The sequence below is a fragment of the Asterias amurensis genome, chromosome 1 (genome assembly GCF_032118995.1).
Source record: "Asterias amurensis chromosome 1, ASM3211899v1".
NCBI lineage: Eukaryota > Metazoa > Echinodermata > Asteroidea > Forcipulatida > Asteriidae > Asterias > Asterias amurensis.
The window spans coordinates 24105568-24119440 of NC_092648.1; the positions used below are offsets into that span (position 1 = coordinate 24105568).

Below are 13873 nucleotides of genomic sequence, written 5' to 3' on the forward strand. Positions count from 1 at the left end.
CTTAAAGACAGTGGACACTATTGGTAATTGTCAAAGACCAGTCTTCTCACTTGGTGTATCTCAACATATAGATAAAAGAACAAACTTGTGAAAATTTGAGCTCAATTGGTCGTCGAAGTTGCGAGATAATAAAGAAAGAAAAGACAACCTTGTCACACGAAGTTGTGTGCTTTCAGATGCAAGTTGATTTCGAGACCTCATCTAAATTTGAGGTCTCGAAATCAAACTCGTGGAAAATTACTTCTTTCTCGAAAACTACGTTACTTCAGAGGGAGCCGTTTCTCACAGTGTTTTATACTACCAACCTCTCCCCATTACTCGTAATCAAGAAAGGTTTAATGATAATAATTATTTTGAGTAATTACCAATAGTGTCCACTGCCTTTAATGCAACATTTTACGTTTCTGGAAATATTCACTTTCTGAGGAGCAGGGTTGTAATTAGACCAATTTTATTGGTGGGCTATAAATTCATATTTTTCAAAGTCCACCAAGGGCGAGCAGATCAACAAAATTTGCAGTTTAATTATGGGGCCTTTATTGCTGAAGTGCAAGCTTCAGCTTCAGGCATGATGCCATGTTTCCCAAACTGTTTGTAATATGGGGCCATGCAATAAGTTGAATGGCATTTTGACTGTGTTCTTTCTCTGTGATATTTGACACTCATTATTTTTATTTTTAACTTATTTTAAATCTTTAGATGTTATACACAATGATTACAAGTTGGACAGGGTTGAACACTCTTTTAATACCATGAAGCAGGAGCTTAAAAATAAATGAATTCAGAGTACAATTAAAAACCACTTGGAACACTAACATAAAAAAGGTCTCCCCTCAGCTTTATTCCAAATGACTTTTAAAACCATGAAGCAGAAATCATGGAGGAAGGCATCAGCAGAAACTAAACAAAAAGTCATTATCTGCGTCTCTGATCAATTGGTTCCCAAAATTTGAATAGGCGACAGACTTGCACAGTCTATTAAAAATGAAGAAATTGGTTGCAATAAGATATACAGTGTTTTTACAACCTGTGTCAAAGGAAAGTATGTCATCATTCTATAAACATAATGCATCCCCTCTGTTTGGTGAATGGTGTTGCATCCATGCTATGTGAAGTTGGCGGTTGACACCAACTGTCTTTCACTCTCGGGTGGACATCTAATTGAACTAGCTTTTTCACAAGTCGTCTGGCATTTTCAGTGGTCAGGGTCTTAAATTGTTTGCCCTTGATTTGTGACCTACATGTATAAAAGCATACAGCACTTAAAGGCAGTGGACACTATTGGTAATTGTCAAAGACTAGCCTTCACAGTTGGTGTATCTCAACATAAGCATAAAATAACTAACCTGTGAAAATTTGAGCTCAATCGGTCATCGAACTTGCGAGGTCATAATGAAAGAAAAAACACCCCTGTCACACAAAGTTGTGTGCGTTTAGATGGTTGATTTCGAGACCTCAAGTTCTAAATCTGAGGTCTCGAAATCAAATTCGTGGAAAATAACTCCTTTCTCGAAAACTATGGCACTTCAGAGGGAGCTGTTTCTCACAATGTTTTACACCATCAACCTCTCCCCATTACTCGTCACCAAGAAAGGTTTTATCCCAACAATTATTTTGAGGAATTACCAATAGTGTCCACTTCCTTTAAAGGCATTGGTTGCTATTGTTAATTACTCATAATAACTGTTAGCATAAAAAACTTACTTGGTAACGAGCAACGGAGAGCTGTTGATAGTATAAAACATTGTGAGAAACAGCTTGAAAACATATTTTTTGGGGTAAAAAGGTAGTTTCTTACTCAAATATTTGAATCAAATAAAGGACTTTAGGTCTGAAGCCATTTTTAGTTGTTTATAAGGACAAGCCAGTGGTGTTTTTTCTTTCATTATTCTCAAGCAACTTGATGACCACAATGAGTCAAAATTTTCACAGATTTATTATTGTATATGTTGGCATACACCAAGTGAGAATACTGAAATTTGACAATTACCAAAGGTGTCCATCCCAGTACCTAAAGCACACATAACTTAAATATTTGTCTTCACTTTGCCAAAACATATCTGGGAAACAATTTACCCCTAATAAGGGTTTTAGTTTAAGTGAATTTGTACTTGTTTGATGTGTTTTTAACAATGGGACAGGATGAGTATTTTGGTTGCAGATTCTAATAGAATCTGGATAAAACAACCATTTTACACTTTCACTGACATGTTTGTCCAATATTATCATTTGCAGGAAAGCAGCAAACTTTTAAGTTAACCAGCAAAAATGCCTCATCAGGTTTTCCTTTTTATGTCTCTTTCCTGACTCGTTTGTGCTTGCCAAGCAATATTCTACATTTAAATTAAAAAATTCTTGCACTGGCAGTATAAATCAATGATTTTATGTTTTTAAAGGGCCATGTTGCCTTGGATTGGGTGATTTAAAAACATTTGATAAAAAGTGTTGGTTATGAATTGAATATTGTTTGAAAGATGTTTTTAAACAAGAATGCTTTGATCCACACAAGTATGCCTCGAAATTGTGTCGGTTTCCCTTTATTTTATTTTTAAAAATTTACTCTTAGAATAATGTTTTATTGTCACTTGTAAAAAAACAAATATTAGTACAGTGAAATTCGTTTTGGTTTTGCGTGTCTAAAAATATTATGTTGTATACAAATTACACTAAAAATTTACCATTTACAAAAATACATGGAAATATAATATAAACAACTCTGAAAAGTATTACAATACGAAAGATAAAAATAGATCTAACGAGGTCCACCATTTTGTAGAATCAAACGGTAGACGGGTGCATAATTTCGAGGCATTTTTTTATTGATCATTATATTCTACTTTTAAAATATATTTCCAATTGACAAATGCTTTCAAAAATGTATTTATTCTCCACAGCCCCCAGTTCAAGCATAGAGCAAGTTCGTCCTAAGAATAATTCTAAGCAAAGGGTTGCTTTTTAAACACTTTAAGTGAACCCCTTTAAAGAACTCTTAAAAGACCCCCCCCTTTCTCCTTACCTTGAATTTATATACAGACACTACTAGGGAAAATCAAATCCACAAACCTTTATTTTTCATAATCATCATAGTAATAGAAATTTATAAAGCGCCCATCCATGAAACATGCTCCTGGGCACTTGACAATTAAAAAAAACAATAACAATAACGATCCATACAGTTTACAGAACCTTAGAGAAAATACAGTTAACAGGTAAATTTACTCAGTACTCAGTTCACTTGAATATCAAATCAGTAAAAACAATAAGGATAAACACTCATTCAGAAAACTGCAATTGCTATAATAAGATGTTTGGTAGATTCAAAAAGCATTTTTTCCCTTTTTTTTTTTCTTCTTCTTCTTTCCCAATGTATACTAAAAATGCTCTTTGCTTTAACTTCTTCTGTCAGGGTCAATTATCCTAGTAGTAGATGCAGAGCAGAGCTCTTGCTCCTTGCTTTATTATTGTCTGCTTTATGACCCAAGGATAGGGGAAATATTGGTCATCAGCTCTGCAGTAATGACACTGCATTATTAGCTCTGGAATCGCTGCTCATCAGTCGCCCTGGGATTGCTTTTCCTTAACAAATGTTCGTTTATCTCCTATGTGAGAGAGTTTTTCTTTGGAAATGCAGAAAAATGTTGTTTATTTTTATTCATTTACATGTGGTTAAGAATTTTTAAAGGGTCTATGTACTTTTTTCCTAACACAAAACACAATGTCCACAGATTTACATAAAACTTACACAGTTTGAAGTTTATGATAGTAGAAAGCTTCCCTTGGAATTTTACTTGAAAAAGTACCTGAATCCTTAAAGGGCAATTTGTAAGATTCAGAAATTTACAAATCACCTTTCTATCAGTTCCAGTGACCCTATTCTTTAATAGATGTTGAATTTGCATCAGGGGTTGTGTTTTACTCTTAACACCAGGTACACTGATGTGTATTAATCATGGTTTACTCCATACTTGTATAAGTCCTGTGAAAAATTTTCATTTTGTGTGTGAAATCAGTGCTGTATTCTGGTTCTTGTTGACCAAGTCCTATTCCAAGTTCGACTCCAGTTGTCCGAGTCCGAGTTCCCTAAGTCCGAGTTCCCTAAGTCCGAGTTCCCTGATGTACATGCCAGTCTGGCAGAGTGGGTATCAAACCTTTATCAAGTTCATACTTTTGAGTGCCTGTTCGACATAGTAGCTGTAATTTTCTCAGGAGAAAAATAAATCATATGCTTTGATACCTCTCCAGCACTAAGAATACTATTCTTAGACATTCCTTGTACTATATTCCTTGTACTATATTCCTTGTACTATATTCCTCGTACTATATTCCTTGTACTATACTATCTAGCTCCAGAGGTTACCAAAAGCTGGAAGTTGCATCATTATTGAATGTATTTTCTCATCTCCAGGCTCTGTGGATCCCAGGTCAATCCTTATCTCAGTGTTCCTGGTCCTATGTATCGGACTGTACATCGCTAAGGTATGCTTCAACATCTGGATGGGCTATATCCCACCCGCCTATGATGAATTCACAAATATTGAAGACCAAGCTCCGTCTGCAGATGATGATGCAAAGGTGAGTGTACCATGTTTGAACCCACAGAGAGTTCAGGCATGCAACTTTTCAGCTGATTTCCTCTTTTTTTCGTTTCAAAACAGTGCCTTAGAAAACTGAAAACACTTTACAAAAGTTAAGTGTGATCAGCCTTTTCCTTCTTTTTTTATGAGAGAGTTGCATGTCTGAGAGTTGTTGTGATTCAAACTGTTTCAATCGGGACAAACTTGGGCCATGTCAGAATTGGCAGCTGGAGCTACGGCTATGGCTTGATCACTAAAGGAACATGCATTGAATCATATGATGCTCTTAGCAACAGCCACAGCCGCAGCTGCCACTTCAGACATAGCCTTCCCCAGATTGGAATATTGATTGCCTACAATTTGGGAAATCCTAGGACAGTAACAACCAAGCCATCTCATCTGTGATGATTGTGTATAATACCCAAATTTTGAAATTGTTGATTTATGATAACAACCTTACTATAAAGGCAGTGGACACTATTGGTAATTGTCAAAGACTAGCCTTCACAGTTGGTGTATCTCAACATGCATAAAATAACAAACCTGTGAAAATTTGAGCTCAATCGGTCAATGAACTTGCGAGATAATAATAAAAGAAAAAACACCCTTGTCACACAAAGTTGTGTGCGTTTAGGTGGTTGATTTTGAGACCTCAAGTTCTAAATCTGAGGTCTCAAAATCAAATTTGAGGAAAATTACTTCTTTCTCGAAAACTATGGCACTTCAGAGGGAGCCGTTTCTCACAATGTTTTATACCATCAACCTCTCCCCATTACTCGTCACCAAGAAAGGTTTTATGCTAATAATTTTTTTTGGGAATTACCAATAGTGTCCACTGCCTTTAAACCTATCAATATATTTGTGTTTTCCATAACACCTTGTGTGTATATCTACTTGCCAGGTAGATAATATTCTTTTGATAACTTGTCTAATTTTCCCTTTTAAGTCATGTGTTTTTACTGTTTTTGATGATAATGTTTTTCTTCCAATGATGATATCATCTCTCAAGGTTTTGAATGGTTCTTCTTGCTTACATCCAGAATGCTGCTCTTCTCTGCCCTTTTCAAACCTTTCTCAGTCAAATTAAGCTCTTTGCTTCACTCTCATATATTACATGGAGAAACCTGGCTTGATTGTTACCATTTTGTGTAGCTTTATGGTTTTGCCAAACACCGTGGCTTGTATTACTACTCTTGCCATGTTGATCTATGTCATGACATGACACTTTGCCAGGCAGTTAGGGTTGATTTATTGTCTCACTTGTCTTTATTAGTACCTTGATGAAAATGTTATGCTTGTATACATGTATATTTGTTAGACATGCTTTTTACTGTTCATGTATCTAGGCCTATTTATGAATTTATAGAAAGTGTTATTTATGTCAGTGATCACTGTATTGTCTGTTTCTTAATGGAATGGCGCTATATACAAGCCCAGTGTTATGTTTGTATAAATAATTCTCAATATAATAATAAAATATTAATAGTAGGCATATGTTAAGCGGCAATTCAATCTAAGAGATGTTCAAGGCACAGAGACAATGTTCACCAAAACAAAGCATGTTTCAGAAAGATGATTAGTTTGTAACATTTTTATTTTTTTGTAATTTATGTTTAAGTCTAAGGCTATTCCTTCATGTGTTATGTTAACTGTAACTTTGCTGTGTGAGGATGTTAATGTAAGAGTAAGATAAGATATAGTAGTGTACTGGACAGTGGAAATGTCTCCCTAGGTCCTGTTCTAAGTAGGCCTACATGTAGTTGGTATTATTATACAATTCCGTCTGAGGTTACAAAAAATCTTACATGTGATGTTTAAGTCAAGTCAGGCAAATAGTTAGTATTATTTTACAACTCTGTATAGATTACAAAACTTCTTGCATGTGATGTTTTAAGTGAAGTTGGGCATCCTTGGCATACTTCTGAAACACTCTTTTCTTTCTTTGTCTCGTCTTAGACTTTCATCCCGGATGTCCTTCAAGAGGAAAGAGACGTCACAACCGTCGAGCCAGGAGAAGCTGCAACCAAAGGGATCGCAGCCCCCAAGCACGCATACGGCACCATGGATGGACCCACGAGCGAGCGCATACATTACACGCACAGGGACACGCCGGATACGTCCGATGAAGAATGATGGGAAGAGGTGGAGAGAGATGCTGACCATCTTTTCTCACGGCAGAGAATCGGTTTCCATGGGGGAAACACAAAGGTAATACTGATATGCGGTGGGTGAGAAAGTGTCTAATTGAAGGACGGAGTTATTGGAAAACCAAAAAACAGACTTGTTTAAAAACGACAGAGAAATAAAGCTGAAACCAAAGTGGTGTGTTGACAAGTTTACGTCAACATTGCTCGGTGATGCTAGGGATGGTGAGGGGAATTCTTAAAGAGCACAGTGCAATGTTAGAAAGTTCGAAACGACCTCTCTCCCTTGTTGAGGGTTCATGGTTTAGCTCAATCATTTGGTAGATGTCTGATAGGCTTGTTAAGGTATATACCACAGATGAAAATGTAAAACTGTAGTTTTGATACGAAGTATTTGAGTAGTTAATCTGGCGAAATTTCTACTGAGAAATGTTGTAAAGGGTCAACAAATATGTAAACGAATTTATAAAAAGTAGTGATAATGTGGAGGTTTCTCGTACATGTAGGTTCATACGTAACCATGCAAAGCATCTGTATATATATATATACAAAGATGACCTTAAGAGTTGAAAATCAAGGTCTTACAGAGGTCATTGTTTACAAAGATCATCAAAGTGAGAAGCAATATTCTAACAGAGTTTCGGAATGAAGTAGGATGTCTGTAGAGTAGAATCTCGAAGTGGACATGTTATATAGAAAATGATAACTGTAAATATTGTGGGGGGGTCATCAAAATCATCAAAAAGGTCATCAAAATATTCACAAAGGTCATCAAAATCATCAAAAAGGTTATCAAAATCATCAAAAAGGTTATCAAAAACCTTTAAAAGGTCATCAAACTTCTCACAAAGGTCATCATAATCATCACAAACGTCGTAAACATTCTCAAACGGTCATAAAAATCCTCAAAAAGGTCAGTACAATGCTTTAGAATGATAAAGGAAACTTGTTTTAGGTTTAGTCAGTATTAAGTTCATCTATCTTAGGTGTTTCGGTTTCTTCACATTGAGCCATATTTTTCTCACTGTAGTCAGAAAGAGGATTAACTTTCTCGGATTGCAAATTTCTTCAATGAAGGCCTTCATTGGAGCTGCAAGCTGCCAATGCTCTCAAACTGGATATTAGATTCCTTGGTCGTGCAGTTAGATTGGCTAATTATCTACTTTAGTATCACCAGTTTGGGAAATGCTTGCCTTGTTTATGAGATTTCACTTTCAGATATTCGATTAACGGATTTCAAAATCTGCCATACCTGCCGTGCCAAGATTGACTAATGGTTATCAAGAGCTTAGGTTAATTCAAAGCACATTTTGCTGACCCTTTCTAACCAAATAAAGGTCATGCACCGGGGATTAAGCCATGAACTAATGCAGTGTACATGATTGAACACAGCCACCCAACCCCAGAGTGCTGATTGTTGCGGTACATGAAACGGTTACAGGGGTTGAAAAAGGAATGTACATGAAATGGTCAAGGAGATACGTGCAAGTATGAAATGGGTCAGTTGAATAATTACGAGGGACAGGCAGGAAGTATGGTGGCACAAAGGACGGTCAATTTAGCGGTAAACACTTCATACGCCTCAGAGTGAAGTCAGTCACGTTCTAGGGACAATGTTGATTTGAAGGTTGAGCGTTTACAGGCGGTGTACGCTCAGAGTTGATTGCAAATGCATTGAGTGTGAAATTTGTATAAAACACCAATATAAACTCTGAATAAACACTAAAACAATGGAAAGTGTCAGCTTTTCTACTGTTTCTCAAATGGGGATAAAGCTTGAAGCATTGTCAGGACTTATTTAAGATTGTTTTTATGCCAAAATGGTTTCACAAAATTGTCATACATTCCATGCTTCCTTGAAAAAAATTATATAACTGTAAAGAGAAACTTAGTAAAACACAGTCAGGTTTAATACATACTTGGGTTAGTCAGTACATTTTACAATTTCATCCATGTCAATTATTGGATGATGTTTTGCAAAGAAAATAACAAGAACTTTTATATGTTGTATAAACTATGTAAGTAAACATTTCATTATTATTATGAAACACAGAAACAATAGTGCTGAATATTAAGTAGGAATGAGTTTGTACTTCTTCAAAATAAACATGTATGTATGTCAAGAATGTATATATAAACTTGGTCACATAGATAGGCAGATGCCATAGGTTGCATACATGGAGTTCTGCATTTGTATATGTCCTATTGGTGTTGATGCAAACGTTTCTAAACAAAAGTGGTGTTACAATTATACTAAGGTCTTACAACACAGCCACGTTTAAACAAAGGTGGTATTAAAATACTACAATACTAAGGTCTTACAACACAGCCGCCTTTAAACAAAGGTGGTTTTAAAATACTACAATACTAAGGTCTTACAACACAGCCGCGTTTAAACAAAGGTGGTATTAAAATACTACAATACTAAGGTCTTACAACATAGCCACCTTTAAACAAAGGTGGTTTTAAAATACTACAATACTAAGGTCTTACAACACAGCCACGTTTAAACAAAGGTGGTATTAAAATACTACAATACTAAGGTCTTACAACATAGCCACCTTTAAACAAAGGTGGTATTACACTATTACAATATTAAGGTCTTACGCTTCAACCACGTTTAAACAATTGTGGGCATTGATGTTCTAAAATGTCTGAAAATCACAGCCAAGGCTGGAAAAGTCTTCGATTACTAACAGCACCACCTGAACTACTTATAAAGTCAAGTAATTTTTATATAGATGTACTCTGGAATAACAGACTGTTCGTGTTGTTTTAATTTTACTAAAGCTAATAGGGGATTTAACAAATTATAAATACCCAGTACTTTCACAGAGTTATGCAGGGGGGGGGGTGGGGATTGGTTTGAGAAAAGCATTGAGAATACATAACTGTTTCATTATGCAGAGAAGAACACAATTCAAGGAAACTTGGCTAAATGTACTGTACTAGTGTTTTTCAACTACAAATTCGTCCAAATAATCAAGTTTGTATATTGTACTGCCGTGTGGTAGAAAAGGCTCTATTATCACATCATTTCTTGTTAAGTTGAAACTTAGTGCTAATAAGGTTGGGAGAAAGTAGACTGATACCAAGACACTGCTCTTTCAGTTTGAGAACTGCATTCCATTAGGTACGAGACATAACTCCCACCCATGCATAGTCAATCAACCATCATAGTAGACACACTATAAGTTCTCATCTTAACTATGTAAATAAATGTGTTATCCATTCTTTCAATTGTTATAGGTTGCTTGTGTAATGACTTAATCAACTTAGTGTCAAATTAACACCAGAATATAAATTAGGGGGTATATAGACTTAGTTAACAATTAGTGCTAACATTTGAAATTAAAATGTCAACTATTTTCTTAAACCCTAATCCTAGCCTGTAAATCACCAGGGGTTTGTCAGACAATAGGCCCTATGGTGTCAGAATATAGAGCAGTCACCGCTGGAACAGTATTGACAATTTTATTTTCAGAAAATTTCTCCTTCCAGTCTTCGGTTTGGGAATTGAAATTGAAAACCAAGATGGCTGCACCCAAGGTCTTGGTACCCACGCCTAAATAAACAAAACACTGTGTTATGATTAAATCTACACTGTGTTTTTCTTACCAGTGAGAAGGCAGTTTGGGAGTTCCGAGGTGGCAGCTTGTTTACAGAATCCATAGCTAACAAAACACATGCTCAACCTCAAAACTCAATTATAGAACTTGAAGAGTGGGTGGCTTCTCCCTCCATGTTGCAGTTCCATATCGAATTTCAAATCAGATGATTATTTTGATTGGTATCAAAATATAGTTGAATGATTTTAATGTTAAAGGCAGTGGACACGTTTGGCAATTGTCAAAGACCAGTATTCTCACTTGGTGTATCCTAACAGTAACACTTTGAATAAAATAACAAATCTGTAAACATTTGGGCTCAATTGGTTGTCGAATTTGCAAGAGAATAATGAAAGAAAAAACACCTTTGTTGCATTTCTTTGTGTGCTATCAGGTGCACAATAAAAGGCTTAAGCTGAAGTCTTTTATTATTTTCTCAAAAACTGTGTTTCAGAGGGAGCCGCTTCTCTCAATTTTGTATACTAGCAACAGGACCCAATTTCATAGAGCTGCTTAAGTAACAAATTTGCTTAAGCACGAAAATAGCTTGCTTATTTTACACATGTTACTGGCCAAAAGTTCATGCTATGTACATTGCTTGAGACTAATATTTAGCTGTTGTTTACTTAGCATAACAATTGAGTGGAGTCTTAGACGGTAATCTTATTTTACAAAGCAAAGATTTTTTTGCTTTATGAAATTGGGCCCAGCTCTCCATTGCTTGTTTACCAAGTAAGTTTTATGTCAACAATTTATTTTAGTAATTACCAATATTGTCCAGTGCCCTTCAGATGTAATAACTCTAAAATGTTGGGTTATCCGACTACTTTATTGAAACATGGAAAACTACTACTGGAGATTTAAATTGCGAAATCTTTTTTTCATATAATGTCTCGTGAACTACATTACTCCTATGGATAGGGCCGCATTAGGAACAGTCTAGACCATTTCAATGGGTTTATAGATCCATACAAATTAAATTACTGTGGTTTATATTGTCGTCTACTACTTTGAGGTTATATGATAAATTATACTCTAATAATGTTATATACTGTCTCTCTCTCTCTCTCTCTCTCTCTCTCTCTCTCTCTCTCTCTCTCTCTCTCTCTCTCTCTCTCTCTCTCTGAACTATTCGGTTACTGTTTGGTGATTCTTGATCGTAAGATAAAAACATAGCCAAGGAAGATTAACATTCCCAGTTTTGGCAAGATACTTAAGTCAGTGGTTAATCTCTGGGGGCTTGTGGTAGTTCACAAGCCTCATATGAAATCATTATAACATTATATTCATATCATTGTGATAGTTTAGAGAATTCATAGATAAAAAATTTGCATTCATTCCGTTTTGTACGAAGTTTTAAGAAAGAGGAATGTTAAGATATGGTCCTCTGTGTGATTCTTAAAGATAAACACTGAAATGCAAATTAAGGTTAACAATATTATATTATGTACTACAGATATGATGTATTATCTTTGAGAAGGAATCTGCTTAGTACTATGCAGGTGTTTGTTTTGTAAGCAGTATTGCAACAACTTACCGTAATTTCCATTCCAGTTCAATTTCACCTTTGTGCACAGCCACAATCTTTGATTTGTGACAAAGACTTAAAATGAACAACATACACATTGAGTAACTCTTTGCAGATTTTGTATGCCTATTCCACAAACTCAAGCACTTGTTCATTCATCATTGACTCCGCGATTGTTAATTGATCTAATAAATAACACTGAGATATCTGCTACATCAGTGGTTTTTCAAACTGTTTATTAGAAAATGAACATTAAACAAATATGTTATGATTGTGGCTGTCTGTACTGCAATACTGTGTGATGAAAAGGGTATTTTAAAAAAATGTGTTGCGACTGGACATGTGATGGCTGTGCTTTGACGTACTGCACTAAAGACGTGATAAAAATGGTATTCGATGAAAATCTAACTTGTGTTGGGAGTACCAGACTTGCGAACATGACTCATGGTTTACCATTCACAGTCGTATGTATTTCCTGAACTCAGCCTAGTACTTTTGAGTTCACCGAAATGAAACCACTTGCCAGCAACCAATGCCGACAAACAGACCACTACATGTGATATGCCGACGGTCTGTATACTTGCATACTATAACGCCTTGGGAACTGTACCTCAGTATGAATACATGGTAAATGTGAAAGCATGGTGTCTGGCCCAAAATTAATAAGCTGTTGATGAGAAATTAGCCTGCTTCACTTGATAAGCTGCCCTACTTTGAAAGCTGTCTTCATATAATGAAAAAGGGAACCAGACCTGCAACGAAGAGGTACAGTGGTCGGTTAGGATTCTAACCTATGTACACTGAACCATCATATTAGTGCTTCACTAACAACATTAGAAAGTAATATTCATTAAAATAGCTTGTTTATGTATGACTGTACGAACTTGAACTTTTTATGTTTAGCTTTAAATTAGTTTGAGGGTTATCTGCTGATAATCAAACTTATTTTATTCTAATAGGTCACATTATTTGGTATATGATTAATATTATTAATTCAGCTTAGCCGACTGTTTTTGTTGTGACATTGTGGATCCAGATATTTTCTTTTTAGGCTCTCTGAATGTCATGACTTATTATCGATGTTTATAGACAGGAAAAGGTAGAATATTTTAAAAAGTATTTAGATGTGTTTTTCCCAATTTAATAGTACAGATTTATCGTGCAATACTATTGTAAAGGCTGTTGTAACATTGTTTAGTGTGTATTCATTTTTTGTGTATATTTTGCTATGATTTTTAATGCAAGTATATTGAAGTGTACAACACAACATGTTAATAGAATTGTTGTAACTGTTATTTTTCTCATGTACTGCTGCCTATATTATACGATGATGAATAAAAGCGAGAAATGATTGAATCTCAAAAACCTAGACTCTTCCTCGAGACGTTTACCCTTCTCTTTTCTATCCAGAGCTTTTAAAAAAAACAATTCCAGGAAGTAATTCCTGGTAGATTTGTTTTTTTCACTTAAAGCCATTATACACTTTAGGAACAAAACAAAAAAATAAAAGTTCACAGATTTACAAATAATTTACAGGGTTTACAGAAGGTAATGGTACAAGACTTCTCTTGAAATATTATTCCATGAAATGCTTTGTTATTTTATATATAAGTTGTGATACACGAAGTGTGGGCCTTGGACAATACTGTTTACCAAAAGTGTCCACTGGCTTTAAAGACAACATTTGTTTTTCTTCTTCTTCTTATTGATCTCCATATACTTTTCTTCTTGCGGATACGCTTGTCATTGCAGAAGCATTGCATTCGATAAATTAGACGTGACGTTACACTATATAACATAGAACGCGTTGTTGTCATCTCTGGCCCGGTTGAATCCAGAAGAGAGTACGTGCGTGTTCAATCCCTTCCGAGTCAGAGTGTCATATCAAAGCTAACACCAAAAACCGGTAGACTGTCATAAATTAAATTGCAAGATAGTAAATCCCGCTATGTACACCCACACGCTCAAAATGTTGTTCGTGTGTGCACATCACCCCAAACATGGCTTTGATGGGGGGTT

The 13873-nt window shown here is 35.5% G+C and overlaps 1 protein-coding gene across 4 annotated transcripts in view; it reads left to right on the plus strand.

The window, feature by feature from the left end:
- LOC139954597 (calcium permeable stress-gated cation channel 1-like) overlaps positions 1–8074 on the plus strand; it is a 69066-nt gene extending 60992 nt beyond the window's left edge. For all 4 annotated transcript variants that reach the window (XM_071954485.1, XM_071927945.1, XM_071927954.1 and 1 more), the window contains 2 exons: positions 4406–4572; positions 6531–8074. In XM_071954485.1, coding sequence (XP_071810586.1) covers positions 4406–4572; positions 6531–6707 — 344 coding nt within the window. In that variant the 3' untranslated portion in view covers positions 6708–8074. The remainder of the gene's footprint in view (positions 1–4405; positions 4573–6530) is intronic.
- The last annotated feature ends 5799 nt before the right edge of the window (positions 8075–13873 follow it).